Genomic DNA, 17,782 nt, shown 5'->3' on the forward strand with positions numbered 1-17,782 from the left:
GCAATATGAAATTCATGGGTAAACATTTGACAATAGCTGTAGAAGTTATGATTAGTGAAACAGCAAAATTATATAAAAATTTGAGGTTATAATATTTAATTTTGAATTATGTACAAATGTATTTGTAAACATGAAGGACTCTCCACCAGCGAATGGCGCGATGGCATTAAAATAGTTGGAAATGTTGCTGCAGTACGTGGTGTCGGGAAGATCTCAGGACAACCGTTGTAGGCATTGCCACAACGAGGTTGAAACTCTTGCACACGTCCTGGGATCCTGTCTGCACGGCGAAGGTCTGCGAAACGGTAGACACCACCAAGTACGATCAATTATAGCCACTGCCCTTAAAGATGCCGATTACAACACCTTTGAAGAAGTACATGGTCTCTCCGTCACTGGCAGTACACGGCGCATAGATATAATAGCTTTCAAGGAATCTACAAGATCTGGATTCATAATTGATCCCACTGTGCGTTTCGAAACGAATGAGGAACAGCCAGCAGAAGTGGATAAGGGAAAAAAAGAATATCTACAATCCTATCATTCTATATTACCTCCAAAAGTACCAGCTAGAAGAGCTTGAAGTAATCGGACTTCTGGTTGGAGCAAGAGGTACCGCTACTCTCTTCATGAAAGATGTGATTAAGAGGCTTGGAATACCTACATCTATTATTCCGATTGTAACTTAGCTGCATTGAAAGGCTCAATTGCTCTCCTGGAGCATCACCTATACTCGAAATGAAACCAAGTTCATTAGCATTCTTTACTTTTTTGTAACACTTGCCTCTCTAAAACTAGGTATATTTCCACCAATCACAAAATGTATTTGCAGCTATGTGCTTGTAGGAGTTTCACTGTCAAAACAAAATTAATGGTTCACTGAACTTGTAAACATTTATATGGTTAAGTACTCTTTGTCCCTTGTGGCAGCTCACGAATAGTGAGCCGATTTCTAAATTAATTAATTAGTTCATTATCAACGAGAAGAGAACTTGTGATGTTTCAATAAGACTATCTCGCTAATATATTAATAAATCAAATTTATAGCATACAGAAACAAATATTATAACTTATTAATACTTAAATTTGCTAGCTAGCACAACATTGTTAAACAATGAAAATATTTAACATTTGAACATCAGATAAGAGTTAAATAAATGCCCATCAGATTCTATAAGATTGCAGTTAATAGTTGGCTTTGATTGGTTTAAAATTCTGAATATGTTTTTTATTTTAAGGAAACTTAAGTTTTTTAAAAGGCTATGATAATTGAAAATACAATTTTCTTTTGAATAACGCTATTTGTATAATCTGACAGGTCATTACTTAAAGGATGTCTCACCCTGGTTTGATCTGAATAAAAAGAAAGAAAGTAACTGAACGCAAGAGGTCTGGAGTTGAATAGGAAAACATATTGGAACCCAAGCTGAAAGCTTCTTTAAGTAAGATATCAGAGCGCCTAATTGTAAATTCAATTTCCCACATTCATTCAAATGAGCCAAGACTTTCCACATCCGGGGTGTGAGGAGGTGAATGAACGAGGACGGTCCTATCGACTCCACCCGTCCTGCGGGCTGCGTCCCGGGCGAGCACAGCGGTGGGGGTGAAGGGGGTGCTTTCCTTAAAACTTACACAACTACAGCTTACTGCTAGTTTATCGGCGTATGTGAAGCCGGCTGCATATCTATCAGGCACGCAGCTTCCGACATGATTCGCGTTGCAGCGCCCAGTATTAACTTCCCGTGAACAATCCGCGTGTTTGCTGTGATATCGCCTCTTCCTGCCTGCCACTGCCTGCACCATGATGATGCCCAAGAAGCAATCTGTCACCTCGCTCAGTGAGTACCACGCCATTATGCTATTCCACCTCTGGTGGTGATTTACAGCTTTATATTATTACTAGCCGTACCCTTGCACTCCGCTGCACCCGTTAGAAATAAATATAAAGTAATTACATAATTAAAATAGGACATTTGATCCAGGGAACATTCGTGTTTGTTAGAAGGATAAATCATTTAATATGTTACTTAATTTAAATTGCATCCAAATAATTAAAATGCGATCATTTTGATCCAGAGACACTCATTGGTACAATGACAATTCCTTTAACATGTTTCTTAATTGTTATTACACGCAACCATAATTTAATGAAGATTTACGTATCATTTAGTTTTAATGTCTATACTTTATATTACTTGCTATATGTTTCCATTGAATTATGGTAATAACTTAATTTTAACCATTGTTTTGTACGTCTTCAGTAAATGGCGCTTGGTCCACTATGGTTCTGAACCCTTCAAATAACTTAAATAGTGATATACAGTAGCATATATTATAGTGATATATAATTATATTTCTTTCTTTCGAAAATGTAAGAATTCACGATCTCTTATGTACCATTGCCATGGAATGAATAAATGTGTTTTTTCTTCCTACTCAAAAATTTTATATTTTGCACATAGGAGTTACTGCAGGACAACAACGCTATAATCTGAGGTGGCGGTGAAAATGTATTGTATTGTTATTTTAAAAGTCTTGTATATAATTAGCTTTCGATATTACTTCATACAAACACAGAAACATTCTCTGTAGGCTATGTGTAATAGCTTTCGATTGTTGTTGTCCAAGGCCCCTTATAGATGAAGTCATTTGTTTCCATTTCATTACAGGCCAATAGGTGGCATCGTTATTTTAATTTTAAAACTCATTTATCTCATTAAATATCAGTCCTATTAAAATTTTTCTTAGGATAAAACTTATCGGAAATCATTTTTAAAGAAACGTTTGTTATGTAACATTTTTCACGAAAAACAATAATAAGGGAGATATTTCGATTTATTTAATTCAAGCCCCCTTATAACCCCCCTTTTAAATAAAGTATTTTGAATGCCATATAGCCTAAAATCTAAGTTACAACGAACTTAATTAATATTCCAATTTTCATATAAATCGGTTCAGCCATTATCGCGTGAAAAGGTAACAAACATACAGACAGACAGACATACAAACAAATTAAAAAAAGCGATTTTCGGTTTCAGGATGGTTAATTATACATATTCGGACCAATTATTTTTGGAAAAGCAAAAATTACCAGAAAAATTTCGGGCTACAGATTTATTATTAGTAGGCCTATAGATTAAATATCAGCGGAAAGGAACCCTACTTCACCAAGCGGTATGCTAGGGTTTTAGTTTTGTTATACAGTATACTACTTATCTATACTACTTATTTTTACACAGATAATGGTGAAGTATATATCTACAGTCTTTTAAATATAAAGTTTAGCAAGTCTATAAATTGTCTGTAGCAACAAGGTTTTTGATCACTTCACATAGTGGAGTCCTGTATTCGGTGTCGCAGCCCAGAAGATGTGTCTTTATTTGAAATCTCTTTGCTTCAATAACAGGACAGTCAAATAGAAGACGTTTCACACCGTGGAGGTCTTCGCGGCAGGAGCATGTAGAGTCGATGTCTGCTGGAATGTTGAATCTGTCGAAGTAAGTTCCAAATTTCCCATGTCCAGAAAGAAACTGCGTTGTTACGAAAGTAGGTTTGAAGTGATGGCTTTTGAGTCGGTCGTGGATTGTTGGGAAGTAGGTGTCTCTTGTTAGTGATCCGGTTGTGCATGTCGTCCATCTAGTATTCCAGTTTTTATGAGTCTGTTGTCGTATTTGTTTCTTTATATATGATATCGATTGTAAACTGTATGTCGGAGTTTCGTTGCTGGATGCTGCAGCCTTTACAGCTTTACAATACTTTATAATACAAATATTGGGTACTAATTCTTTCTTGCTATTATTAAATTACTTTCTAAAAATATAGGCTAAATGTTAAAAAAAACACAGTAATGGAAGTAATATATCTAACTCTTAGAATTTAGGAAATAGAATTTTCATTCACGGTACTTGACATTTATCCTTTGTAATCTGTTGTCCTGTACTGTCTCAGCGGTGGCCCTACGCCGTGCTGACCGCACAAATAGGGAGGCCCGCAATGTGAGCCTATCTAGTGTTGGTTCATAGTTATATACCTTCCCCTGTACAGCATTCAAATGTGAAGCTCTTTCATAATGCAAATTAAACATAGACTAAACGTAACATAACCTCAGACGTTTTCGATCAGGTTAGACGTCAATATGAAAGTCTGGAAACTCTTAATTTTCATGTTTATGCTTACGTGATTTTAAAACAACACACAATCATATAGCGCTGAATAATTTTTATAAAAAAAAAGCCGCCCTAAATAAGGGTTCGAATAGATCGGCCTACTAATCAATTCATAAAGAATAATCATGAAAACCAATTGTGTGACAATTTGAAAGGAAAAAGAAAACACTAAGATAAATGATATGAAAACATAGGAAATCATTTACAATAAAAGTTTGTTGTGTACAAATGATTACTAATTATAGCTAAGGATGATTTTAACACGTGAGATTCTATGGCATCAATCGTTGCATCAGAAATTTTAAATTGTTTAAGTTGATTTAAAGTTTCTCGTGGGATCGTGCCACGGGCACCGAACATGAGCCCAAAAACTGTCCAATGTGTGATTTGGTATTGTGCTGACAACAAGGCTCATAGATGACTTGTTTTTCACGACACACCTCTTGTGGCTGTTGCTCATGCATCTCGAAACGGATTGTGGGATCAAGAATGACACCCTTATCCTTCTGTCGATCAATTATGATGATATCAGCACGTCTGAGAATATGATGAAATGACGTCGTTGTTATGTTTCCATGGTTACAAGTATCTCTACGGTTATGTTTATTTTCCCATCGTGAATGATGGTATGACGTTTCTGATTTTACGGTAACGTTTAAATTCTTAAATAAAAATTAAACATGAACGTAACATAAGCCCAGAATTTTGCGGTCAGGTTATTTAATGGGGCCGTTCATAATGATTCACATAAACATTGATATTAACATTACCGTTAGAGGATGGCACGAAAGCTTGCAAGCTCCAAACTTTCATGTTTATGCTTACGATATGTTAAAACAACACACAATCATATAGCGCTGAAGTATACAACAATATGATGAAATAACATCGATTGTTATGTTTCCATAGTTATCGTGAATGGTGATATGATTGGTTTATTTTACGCCAATGTTTGCGTTTTATTGTGGATGGAGCATGTTGGTAGAAAATGAGATTAAACAAAAGAAGAAAGAGAAGGAATGTTAAGAAACAAATATAATGCAATTTAATAAATTGTAATTAAAAATTAAATCAGAAATGCATATAGAGTGTTAGTTGGGAGACCGGAGGGAAAAAGACCTTTAGGGGGCCAAGACGTAGATGGGAGGATAGTATTAAAATGGATTTGAGGGAGGTGGGATGATGATAGAGACTGGATTAATCTTGCACAGGATAGGGACCGATGGCGGGCTTATGTGAGGGCGGCAATGAACCTCCGGGGTCCTTAAAAGCCAGTAAGTAAGTAAGTAATTAAAAATTTAAAAAAAACATTTTGCAAAGTATTATCTTTTCGACAATCAGAAATAAAATTTAAAAGGTAGAGACTAATTTTATAAAATAATAATTTAATATTTTTAACTTATTAGAAAGAAAATGAAATATTTACAACTTAAAATACTGGTTGTTACCAAATTTGACAAACTGCACTTTAAAATAAATTCTCAGTATAGTAGGAATAAACTGTACTATAAACTGATGTCCAGCTATTGTTCGATAATTGATTTCATCTATATCTTTTCACCACTGCCGAAATAATCCTACTTGTATTTTTGTACTTCTCCACCTTTTGTAAAAATTTCAGTCTTGCTCATCCGATTAATACTGTAAATTTATTGTTTATCTTTCATGACAGAATAGATTGAAAAAGCAATCATAAAACTATATTGAGAGATATGGAAATTAGGTGGGAAATAACCTTCTCATTGAATTTTTCATTGACGACAATTTTAATATTTAATTACTGGTAAGGATAAATTATTTTTAATATCTGAATATAGTTTCTTAAAATAGATGCAGTGAATATTTATCCTACCAATTCTGAGTTTAATACACTTCCTGATTTCTGAGAAAAAATCTTTCATTTTTTTCCATATTTATAATAAACAGCGGTGGATGTACCCACTTAATACAGAAATAATTGTGTACTGATGTACGTCAAGAAGGAGAGAACAAAACACAAGACGTAATTCTCAGTAATTTGCATGAACAAAATTAGACCGCACAATATTTAAAAATAATGCTATCGCTCGTAATACTGCAAAAGCTCTGAAACGCTGCGTTTGATGACATGTCCGACATGATTATAGCCTTCCGGACAACGCTCATTTATTTGTGTTAATTATAAAAGGCTATACTACCCTGAGTCAAAAATAGCAACTTATGAGATAACTTCAGAAGGCTTAGCTCAAAATACATAGGCTACATAGCCATCGTGTTCATAAAACACAGAGTCCTTTCAATACATTTACTTTGTTTAATTCTATTGTTTCATTTTATGTGTGCCGTGTTGAATTACTGTATATGTTAGAAAATATTATTTATCCATGTCCATAACGAAAAACATGCCTTTACTAAATACTTTTGCGTTTGTAAAGTAGGCTTTTATTCAACATTACTGTGAGGTAAAGTCTTTATCTCACAGTTCATTAGTAATTTCCCAGTACCCGGGTACACACATATACTTTATCCATGACCATAACGAAAAACATGCCTCTACTAAATACTTTTGCGTTTGTAAAGTAGGCTTTTATCCAACATTACTTTATTTCACTAGTGAGATAAAGACTTTACCTCACAGTTTGAACTTTATCTCACAGTTCATTAGTATTTTCCTAGTACCCGGGTACAAACATATACTTTTCCATTGAACTATTACTCAAGAAGTTAATATATTACTTACTAGATGTCACTACCTCTACTTCTTTATTACCATTCCTTAAATATACATACATTCAATCTCCTTCTCTTTCCTCTATCTGCTACGTCGTAATTTGTACATTACATCCATATCTAATATGCATCTTTTTAAAATTTTGTAATAATTTACCTTTTGGGATGCGAGGAGACTTGAACCTGCGAAGTTGGGTTTATAGGATTTTAAAACAACGTGCGTTAGCCAACTGAGCTAAACAGACACGAAGATTAATTACGTTTTAATATTCCTCTTAAGTTTACAGAATTAAAATGTGAAATTATTTTAATCACATTAGTCCCGTGAACACTTCTAAATAATCCCTGAAACTTCAAAAAGAAGAAAATACACGTTTAAAGTGAAAAAATATATATTAAAATTATATAATTAATTATAATTTGTTATTTACCCAACGCCTTAGATACCATTCTTCACTAATCATGGCCTCCTACATCGTAACCTACCTAGTACACGTATTGATTCTAAAATCCATGCCATGATATGTGATTACATGAGGACTTATTTTCAACATATTTTCTTTTATAAAACATAATTTTTCGTTATGGTCATGGATAAAATTACGTATGGTACTTGTGAGCGTGATCTTTATTGCACTTACATCTCAAGTACCATAAATAACTATTATGCTCGACCATGCCGAAATGTAGTAATTATACACCTGGTAGCAGCCCTTTAATGGACCTCATTGAAGTACACCTATTCATTAAGGTTCAGGTGTTCCACCAATCAGAAAATACCATTGTAGCAATATGAAAGCGCAAGTATCGATTATTCTCGGATATGCAATCGAAAGACAACTAGCGCGAGATTAGACAGTATGAAACTCAGTTGAAAAAAAACACACAAATTAACATCAATTCACCGTCACCTTCCAGCCTTTCACAAAGCACATTCCCGCAAATTCATTTCACCAATTGACGGAAAAAATCAATATGGTCGAGCATAAAAAGTCGTATGAAACTTGACTATAATGGTAATTAAGACGCTCGTATGAAAATTATGAAACTCGCTTGCGCTCGTTTCATAAACATACTCGCGTCTTAATTACTACCATTATAGGTTCGTTGCATAATGTATTATTATTGCATTACATTTTTGTTATATTATCTTATTCGTTCAATCATAGTTTCCTGCTCAAGGACAGGCAGGTCTTTCACTGCAAACTCAGCATTCTTCAATCCTAACTCTTTTCCGTCTTGCTCTTAGTCTCTGCAAATGATCCATATGTAGCTATTTACGTTGTCTATCTTCTTCTGCACAGAACTTTTCTCCCGTTCACCATTCCTTCCAGTGCATCCTTCAGTAGCCAATTGTTTCTCAGTCTCTTCTTAATCAGCAGGCTCCGAGACTTCGGACCCAATAGAGCAGTTCAGTGGGAAATCCGCATTACGGCGGACTGGGTATAGTGGTAAAGCGTACAGTGGGTGGGGGTACGGTAGAATGAATGCCAACAAATACGCAAGGGAAAACGCTCTGGATTTGAAGGTTCTGACGAATAATTTGGTTTTCATACAAACTGTGTCTGAAACTATTACACGGTTAGAAAAGTCAGAGCAAGAGATGCCGGAAGCCCTGAAATTAATTTAGAAAATGATGCAGAGAATTAATGAGACACCAAGTACACCGGTTACTGAACGTGTGAAACAGAAGTGGAAATCAATTTTATGTAAAAATAACGGATATGGAACATTGTGTAACATAAACAGCAAATTAGTGGACATAGAGTCACCCGAGAATAAAGGACTGTCTCTTAGAGACTGCAATGATGTTAGGTTTTTTTCGTTTTGCTCCTATCACGTCATGCGACGTAGAGCGCAGCTTTCTACAGTACAAACTTTGGCGGATAACCGAAAAAGATTTACGTTTGAGACACTGAGAATGTATCTTGTAGTACATTGCAATTCGGTACTGTACCTGCACTTACTAAAGACGACCAATAGGATAAATGAAAAAATTAAAATTGCTACATGCTTATTTCCACCATTAACACTGTGTATAATTAAACACAAATGCTTATAAAAGACAGGAGAATAAATGCTTTTCACATTCTTTTGACATTGTCATTGTGTAATGTATATTTACTTTCAGAATGTACATATGTGTGTTTCCCCATACTACCGTACTCTACTCTACATAGCAACGCTGTTACCTCAGCACATCTCTATCTACCTGCAGCGAGTCAACAACCTATAGTGCATGCACAGTAAACTTATTGTACAGGGTCCAAAGTCTCGAAGCCTGTTAATGAGCTTCAGCATCATTCTTTCTTCTCCCACTCTTTCTAGCACATCTTCATTTTTATTCTGTCTGTCGATTTCAGACACCCCATTCTTCTCCATAGGCCTATCCATATATTATTAATACTTTCAGTCGTTTCTCTTCACTTTCTCGTAATGCTCTTGTTTCTGGCCCATATATCATATTATTCAATCATTCATTCTTAGTGTTCTGCAAACCGTGTTATGTTATAGGAGGGTCAATCAATAAATTTCCGAAAAATTCTGAAAGTAGGCAACACACAGGACACAGAAAACGGAGAAGTTATCTAGAACTAGGGAAACGCCTGGAATCTATACTAAATGCATCACTTTAAACGAAGAGAAGAAAACTAGCCATAAGGCATATATGGAGATATCCAGGAAAAATCGCAATAGGTCTTTGACGTTTGTACAAAATCACGTGTAGGTAGAATCTCAGTATGTCTTCTGTCTTCCGCAAAGCATCGAACACCGGTCAGTTGGAAGCTCTGTCACGTGAGCTACAGCTGGGAACTGCCTCTCTGTCATAAGATATGCATGGCGTCCTCGACCAGGTGACAAAAGTTTGTTTGATAAATGGCGGAAAGCGAGTGCCTTACAGACCTATATATCGAGCGACGTGACGAACCGGCCTTTCCAAGTCGGCCGCGATCAATATCGGCTGCCAAATATCGGTCAGCAGACAAACAAGTGACACGCCACACGCGTCCTTCCTTCCGCTCGTAGTTAAGGGCTAACCTTCTGTTAGACACGCCATGATCCCGTTTAACATTATCAGTCTCGGGAAAAGCGCTCCTTCACATGCTAGCTTACAGGATAGAACCCATACTCTCTGAACTTGGATAATACAAAGACAATGTGATCACCATGCTCCGGTCGTCTTAAAGCCTAGAATAGCTCGATACTCAATTTTGTAGCAGGTTCAGTGAGACTACAGTTGTTATCGATACATGTATGTATGGTATCATAGGTTGGGGTGGACCTTATAAATCCAATCTTTATCCGTTAATTTTACTACAGAAAAAAAGTATAAAAAATTTGTTTAAAAAAGCAGAAAGATTAACCAACTGAATTGTTGTTTAAGGGTATATGTACGTGAATGACCACAAATATTATCAGAAAATGCAGGCTCTAAATTTCTAAAATTTTTTTACAAAAAAATAAACTCACAATTGGACAAAAATTACAAGGTACCACAATAAGACCTATTAGAACTTAAATATCTGATAGAAGTACAAAAAAGATTACTAATAATATTTTTCAAACCAATTTTATCAGAGTAGTAAAAAAAAAGATTTCTGCAGTTACATCATTTGGTAACCGTAACGTTGTTATGTTCTCTCTGACATCTTTAATATTTTTCCTGCACGTAATAAATACTTATTTCTGAAAAGTAGACTACTCTCAGATATGTTAATTTTAATTCAATTAATTTTTTATTTGTCCTATATAAAATATAGACTATTAAAATTCACATAATAATTTGTGATCTAATTTTTCTATTTTCAAAGAAATGGACATTATTGTAGTCTACTTTTTTGCATAAATTGATGTTAAATCAATGTACAAAATTTCAGAATTCTATCTCTAATGGTTGTGGAGTTATGAAATAATGTGTGAAAATTTTCAACTTTTGTAAAATTTAATTTAAAGTAAAAAGGGAATTTCTTAAAAATATTATTAGTAACCTTTTTTGTATTTTTATCAGATATTGAAGTTCTAACAAGTCTTGTTGTGGTATCTTGTAATTTTTGTCCAATTGTGAGTTCATTTCCTTATAAAATTTGAGAAATTTAGAGCCTGCATTTTCTGATAATATTTGCGGTCGTTCACGTACATATACCCTTAAACATTTCAAAGTTTTCAATATTAAACAAATGCATTATTCTATTTTATTAAAATATTTTCATAGAAATTTTAATAACTTTGAAAGGTATAGACATAAATATAGAACTAAAAATATGAATTCTCTGCGTTTGTCTGAACCAAAATGTGAAACCAATGCAGCTTTTTATCATAGCATTAGTCAAGGTCCCAGATTATTAAACAAATTTTATTCCAGTATTATTTCAACCACGAATCGTGTCCAAATTAATAAAAAAATTGTATTGGATTTATAGTTTGGGTTTAAACATATTAAAAACTATTTAATCTGTATTCACTCTCAATTTTAATTTTATTTTTGTCTGTATTGGAATCCCCTCCTGAGCACGAGTCTTACTCATTCAGGAGTGGGCTAGTTTATCTTTCATTGTATTTATTAACTTGTATTCATTTCAAACTTACTAGCAATAAAATAAATAAATAAAAAAAATGTAGAAGGTAGACGAGTCTTCTTACTTTATACCTTAAGGGTAAAACCTAACCATTTACCCCCTATAACTATATATGCTAGCGGATTATAATGCTTTTCTAGTTGTCAGGTTGAATTTTCTTTTGCCAACTTTGTTTCGAATTTCTGTACTGACAAATGCTACAACTGGCAGTTACTTTCCAACTGTCACGTTGACAGCATCGTTTACCTTTGAAGAAACTGCTGAAGTTCATGAAACGAAAGTTACTAGCGAGTTTTATTTAAAATTTGAACATGACTATTACACTTATACTACGTCATACTACTACTTTTGACCAATAAAACGGTACAAAAGAACGTCTTTCAACCAATCATGGCTTCTTATCGCACAATTTTGTCACTTCCCTAGGATTTGTTTATTTTTATTACTTTCCTAGCATTCGTTTGTTTTTATCATTTCCCTAGCATTTGTTTCTTTGTTTGCCACCATTTCAAACTACACATTCTTTACGGTGCTATAAAACATGCATTGCGATCGTCATTTGTTTCCCGCATAGATACTCGACTGTAAATAGCGGCGTCGTTCAAACGTTTTGGTGAAGAGAACATTAGTGAAGTAGAATTTTAAGTCAACTAATATTTTATAATTCATTTTTTTATTTCAATATGCCTGGTGAATTATTAAATAAGTATATAATAAATTTTCAATCTTAAGACATATAAACTTGCAAATGCTTATTTGCTATTTAATAAAATATATGAACGTTTTCGCAGTTTGGGACTTCTTCAGATATAACAAAAAACATATAATCTGGACCTATAATAATAAATTATGCAAATAACAAAGAATAAAGAACAATGTATGCATGCAATACATGAGATTCATGAGCTTTATGTAAAATATGAAATAATACAGGATAATTTATTGATATAATCTTTGGATTTTGAAATTGAATTGGACGGATATTTTATACATTCTTATTTATTTATAGAATATCTTCATTTATATACTTCAATAAATCTGATGACACGAAATAGCCATAATCAATAGGATGCCATCAAATTAGAGTAATCATCAACGTCAAACAACATCCATTTCATAAGCGAACGATCTCTGTAAGTAATCTTATAATAATTATTATCGCTGCCTTAAATCACTTACATATATTTGGTATTATAGCTCATCTAGTTATTACTATTTACTACGAATTATAATGTTGATTTTCTCTACTTAACTTTCAGTGAATGATTGAAATTCATACCTAACTTATGATTTATCTATTACGAAATCATCGTATACTCCACGACATCTATAACCAACGAGCATCCATTCAAATATCTCAACAAATCTGATTACACGTAACAATCATTTATAATCAATAAGATGTCACCAAGTCAGATAATTAAAACAGCAATCTCCAACATAAAATAACATTAGTTCATTAGCGAACGTTTTTCAGTAACTAGTCTTATAATAATAATTATCTGTGTATATAATAACTCGTATATATTTTTGCACTTATTATCATTTCTCCATCTCAATTTTCAGATGAAACACATACACAACACACGAACATCAGCTACGCAAATTATCGTATATCCTACGACAATCCTCAACTAATGATTACTCTTAAAATATCTATTTTATCAATCATCATTATAAATTTTAAAATTTTAACATTATTGACAAATTTTAATCATAATTGTATATTTGTAACATGACCTATATGTATAAAATATCCGTCCAATTCAATTTCAAAATCCAAAGATTATATCAATAATTATCCTGTATTATGTCATATTTACATAAAGCTCATGAATCTCATGTATTGCATACATACATTGTTCTTTATTCTTTGTTATTTGCATAATTTATTATTATAGGTCCAGATTATATGTTTTTTGTTATATCTGAAGATGCCCCAAACGGCGAAAACGTTCATATATTTTATTAAATAGCAAATAAACATTTGCAAGTTGATATGTCTTAAGATTGAAAATTTATTATATACTTTTTTAATAATATTTTATAGCATTACAGTACTTTACTTCTTTTAATCTTTATATATACTTTCTTCTGTTTTTATCACCTCCCTACCATTTGTTTCTTTGTTTGCTAACATTTCAAACTGCAAATTCTTTACGGTACAATAAAACATGCTTTGCAATCGTCACTCCTACCGAAATTACTGGTAACAAAATACTGCAATTTCATATTGGTGGAAAGTTCATAGCATTTTCTTTTTTTTTTCAGAAATACATCAGAGGGATAAATTATTAAATAATTTCAAGGAAAAATTGTTCCGGGGCCCGACATCGAACCCGGGACCTTTGGCTAAACGCACCAACGATCTACCAAGTAAGCTACCCAGAAACTCTGAAAAATTGAGTCGGTGTCTGATAGAGTTTCTGGATAACTCATTTGGTAGAACGTTGGTGCGTTTAGCCAAAGGTTCCGGGTTCGATGTCGGGTCCTGGAACAATTCTTCCCTTGAAATTATTTAATAATTTATCCCTCTGGCGTATTTCAATAGCGTGAACGGTTTTCGTGTAAATTTAATTTTAAAACCCTCTAAATTCAAGCCAATGCACGAAGCGAGCGTGTGGCAACGTCTCGGCAGATTGCAGCTTATGTACGGAGACTCACCGAGTTCGTTGACCTCTTACATCTGTATCACAAGTAGAGTGTATTAGCGACGATGTTGCCGGACTGCTGAAACTTCAAACTTAATTTTCTAATTAACTGTGCACTTAACCACAAAACTTAACACAGGTTTTCTATTCATTTACGTGTACCCTATCGTCCCTTACAAGCTGAAAGATTATTATAAGCAGCACAATTGAAGGGTTCAGAACCATAATGGGCCAAGCGTAATTTACTAAAACCCTAGGAGACAAGGGTTAAAATGAAGTTATCAACAGTAATCTCACTAGAGGTTTTGAGTTATCTACAGAAAATCAAAACTCGAGTGGGATTTAATTGACTATTACACGATTAGAACAAAGTATATAAAGATTAGAAGTAACGAAGTACTCCAATACAATAAAATATTAATTGACTTACGAAAATACAACTGTCTTCAAATGTATTATTGTACCATCTCAACATTACGCTAGATGGCAGTAGTGTTTTATGATTACTATGTTTTCTTGTTATCAGTTGTGCCAACTATGAAATCTTCATTGAACTCTGTAGTCGATTACTAGTCAAGAAGGCTTTGTTGATTCAATCTCAGTTGCATTCCACTTCAATCATCCGGATCACAGTAATCAACGTCACTTGACAGATGATTTTCAATAAATCTTAGTATTAAACAATCTCTGATACGTGACTATCCATAATATCATATAGCAGAAGCTATGACATAACCTAAATAATATAAACAAGTGTTTTAATTAAAAGTTTTAATTAGGGATGATGAAATAAAGAAGAAAAGTTTAAAGTAACGATGATGACACAAAAATAAACATGAATAATTTTAAAAGAAACAATTATTGAATGTTTTAATGGTTGGTGTTAGTGTTTTATATTAGACGTGTGCGTAAAAGAAGTGCAACTCGTTGATGTACATGGTGTATCCCTCAACTTATTCAGGATTTCCGAATGGTGCTCTTCATTTATTTGTAAATAGGATTTCAGGGAAGATGCATAGGGATGACCAGTGATCTTTATTAATTCTTGTTCTTGAATGCCAATGCGAGTCATATTTGAAACTGCTGTGCATCGACTGGAGTGGTTTGTAATTTTCTGTTTTTTGACGTCCAGACCAGTGCAGTTTGAAATGTTGGCAAACAAAGAAACAAATGCTAGGGACGCGATAAAATTGTGCGATAAGCAGCCATGATTGGTTGAAATACGTCCTTTCGTACCGTTTTAGTGGTCAAAAGTAGTGTGACGTAGTAAAAGTGTAATAGTCACCATAATTCAATGGAAACATATAGTAAGTAATATAAAGTATACACATTCAAACTAAATGATATGTCAATCTTCATCAAACTATGGTATTCACTTAACTTTAACCCTTGCTTTCTCTGTTTTTAATAAATGGCGCTTGGCTCACTATGGCTCTGAACCCTTCAATTTGCCAAAGCTACCTAAGTGTAAGGACCCATCCTGGGTTCAGGACTCGTTACGTCAAACCAACCCATGTACCATTGAGGCTTACAGGAGATGAAGGAAGAATTGTCAAGTTTTCTGAACCTCGGGAATAGGAGAAAGGGATGCTTTCAGGTGAAATACTGGTACAGTTCCCTCGCCTGGAATTGAACCACGTTCTTACGACACAGCTAACTAAGTTCCTATGTTCCGCCATAAGACAAGGCAATCGAATAAAGCGGAAAAAAGAAATCTTATCTGTGTTGAGTAATTTTGTTGTTTCTTTCTTTCCGAAGAGGTCTCAACGCTTCGCTGTGCATGCTGTTCACTTCAGTTACACTTTCATTTCTAGCGTGTCCTTATCTGAGCGACAAATTTAACGGCTTTCGACGTGAGAGAGCCGAGTTTATGTCTCGAAAAGTTTCGTCGAACGTTTTTTCTTCTTTTGTCTAAGGTTCATTCAACTGAAGCCTGTTCCAGCATGAAAAACAACCGAGCTGATAGTGGGCTGATTAAATAATTTTCTTTTACTTATTTCTGGATAAGCAATATTTAATCTAGGCTATAGGCTACTTACTTACTTACTGGCTTTTAAGGGACCCGGAGGTTCATTGCCGCCCTCACATAAGCCCGCCATCGGTCCCTATCCTGATCAAGATTAATCCATTCTCTATCATCATATCCCACCTCCCTCCAATCCATTTTAATACTATCTTCCCATCTACGTCTCGGCCTCCCTAAAGGTCTTTTTCCCTTCGGCCTCCCAACTAACACTCTATATGCATTTCTGGATTCGCCCATACGTGCTACATGCCCTGTCCATCTCAAACGTCTGTTCCTAATTATGTCAGGTGAAGAATACAATGCGTGCAATTCTGCGTTATGTAACTTTCTCCATTCTCCTGTAACTTCATCTCTCTTAGCCCCAAATATTTTCCTAAGCACCTTATTCTCAAACACCCTTAACCTATGCTGCTCTCTCAAAGTGAGAGTCCAAGTTTCACAACCATACAGAACAACCGGTAATATAACTGTTTTATAAATTCTAAATTTCAGATTTTTTTACAGCAGACTGGATGATAAAAGCTTCTCAACCGAATAATAATAGGCATTTCTCATATTTATTCTGTGTTTAATTTCCTCCCGAGTATCATTTGTATTTGTTACTGTTGCTCCAAGATATTTGAACTTCTCCAACTCTTCAAAAGATAAATTTCCAATTTTTATATTTCAATTTCGTACAATATTCTCGTCACGAGACATAATCATATACTTTGTCTTTTCGGGATTTACTTCCAGACCTATCTCTTTACTTGCTTCCAGTAAAATTTCCGTGTTTTCTCTAATCGTTTGTGGATTTTCTCCTAACATATTCACGTTATCCGCATAGACAAGCAGCTGATGTAACCCGTTCAATTCCAAACCCTGTCTGTTATCCTGGACTTTCCTAATGGCATACGCTAGAGCAAAGTTAAAAAGTAAAGGTGATAGTGCATCTCCTTGCTTTAGTCCACAGTGAGTTGGAAACGCATCTGACAGAAACTGACCTATACGAACTCTGCTGTACGTTTCACTGAGACACATTTTAATTAATCGAACTAGTTTCTTGGGAATACCAAATTCCATAAGAATGTCATATAAAACATCTTTCTTAACTGAGTCATATTTAGTCTATAGTTGGCAAAATTTGTCAGCCGTTTCTCCTCATGTTGAATTTCGACACTGAATAATCCTTGCAGTTCAAAACGTCGTTAATAAAATATGCTACCACTACTATTATCAATTTCAGATTATAAAAACTCGTTCCCTTTTATAGCAATAGCTAAAGGATATTTGGTGTCGGTATATAGACTCAATGTAAGGATTTGGAGTTTGAATCCCTCCTGTCATAACGAACTGGCAGTCCTCGTGAATGGACGACTCGTTTTTAATATCCGCCATCATATCGACCTCGTGGCGAGGTTCCTGTTTTTATGTGCATGATTGTGTTATTCGTATATGAACGGACTTACACGCAATATACAAATTTCCATGCGCCCGTCCCTCAGACCGCAGTATGATGGCGACGTGAAGTACACGTGCGATATGTCTAGGGATAGAGCAGTCGCCAATCGATGTCGAAGATTCCTCTACTGGGAATACATCACACAATAACCTCCTCAGATTTATACTCAGGATGAAGAAAAGAGTAGGTTATACAGAGTGTTTGAAACCTCT

At 34.5% G+C, this 17,782-nt stretch overlaps 1 protein-coding gene across 3 annotated transcripts in view; it reads left to right on the top strand.

The window, feature by feature from the left end:
* LOC138695101 (calcyphosin-like protein) overlaps nucleotides 1-17,782 on the top strand; it is a 131,437-nt gene that overhangs the window by 73,064 nt on the left and 40,591 nt on the right. Inside the window, exon 1 of one of the 3 annotated variants that reach the window (XM_069819491.1) lies at nucleotides 1,661-1,838. The exons of the other annotated variants lie outside the window; for them this stretch is intronic. Coding sequence (XP_069675592.1) covers nucleotides 1,802-1,838 — 37 coding nt within the window. The 5' untranslated portion in view covers nucleotides 1,661-1,801. Of the gene's footprint in view, nucleotides 1-1,660; nucleotides 1,839-17,782 lie in introns of those variants that run through there. 3 annotated transcript variants of the gene reach the window in all.

This window comes from Periplaneta americana, chromosome 2 (genome assembly GCF_040183065.1).
Source record: "Periplaneta americana isolate PAMFEO1 chromosome 2, P.americana_PAMFEO1_priV1, whole genome shotgun sequence".
Taxonomy (NCBI): Eukaryota; Metazoa; Arthropoda; class Insecta; order Blattodea; family Blattidae; genus Periplaneta; species Periplaneta americana.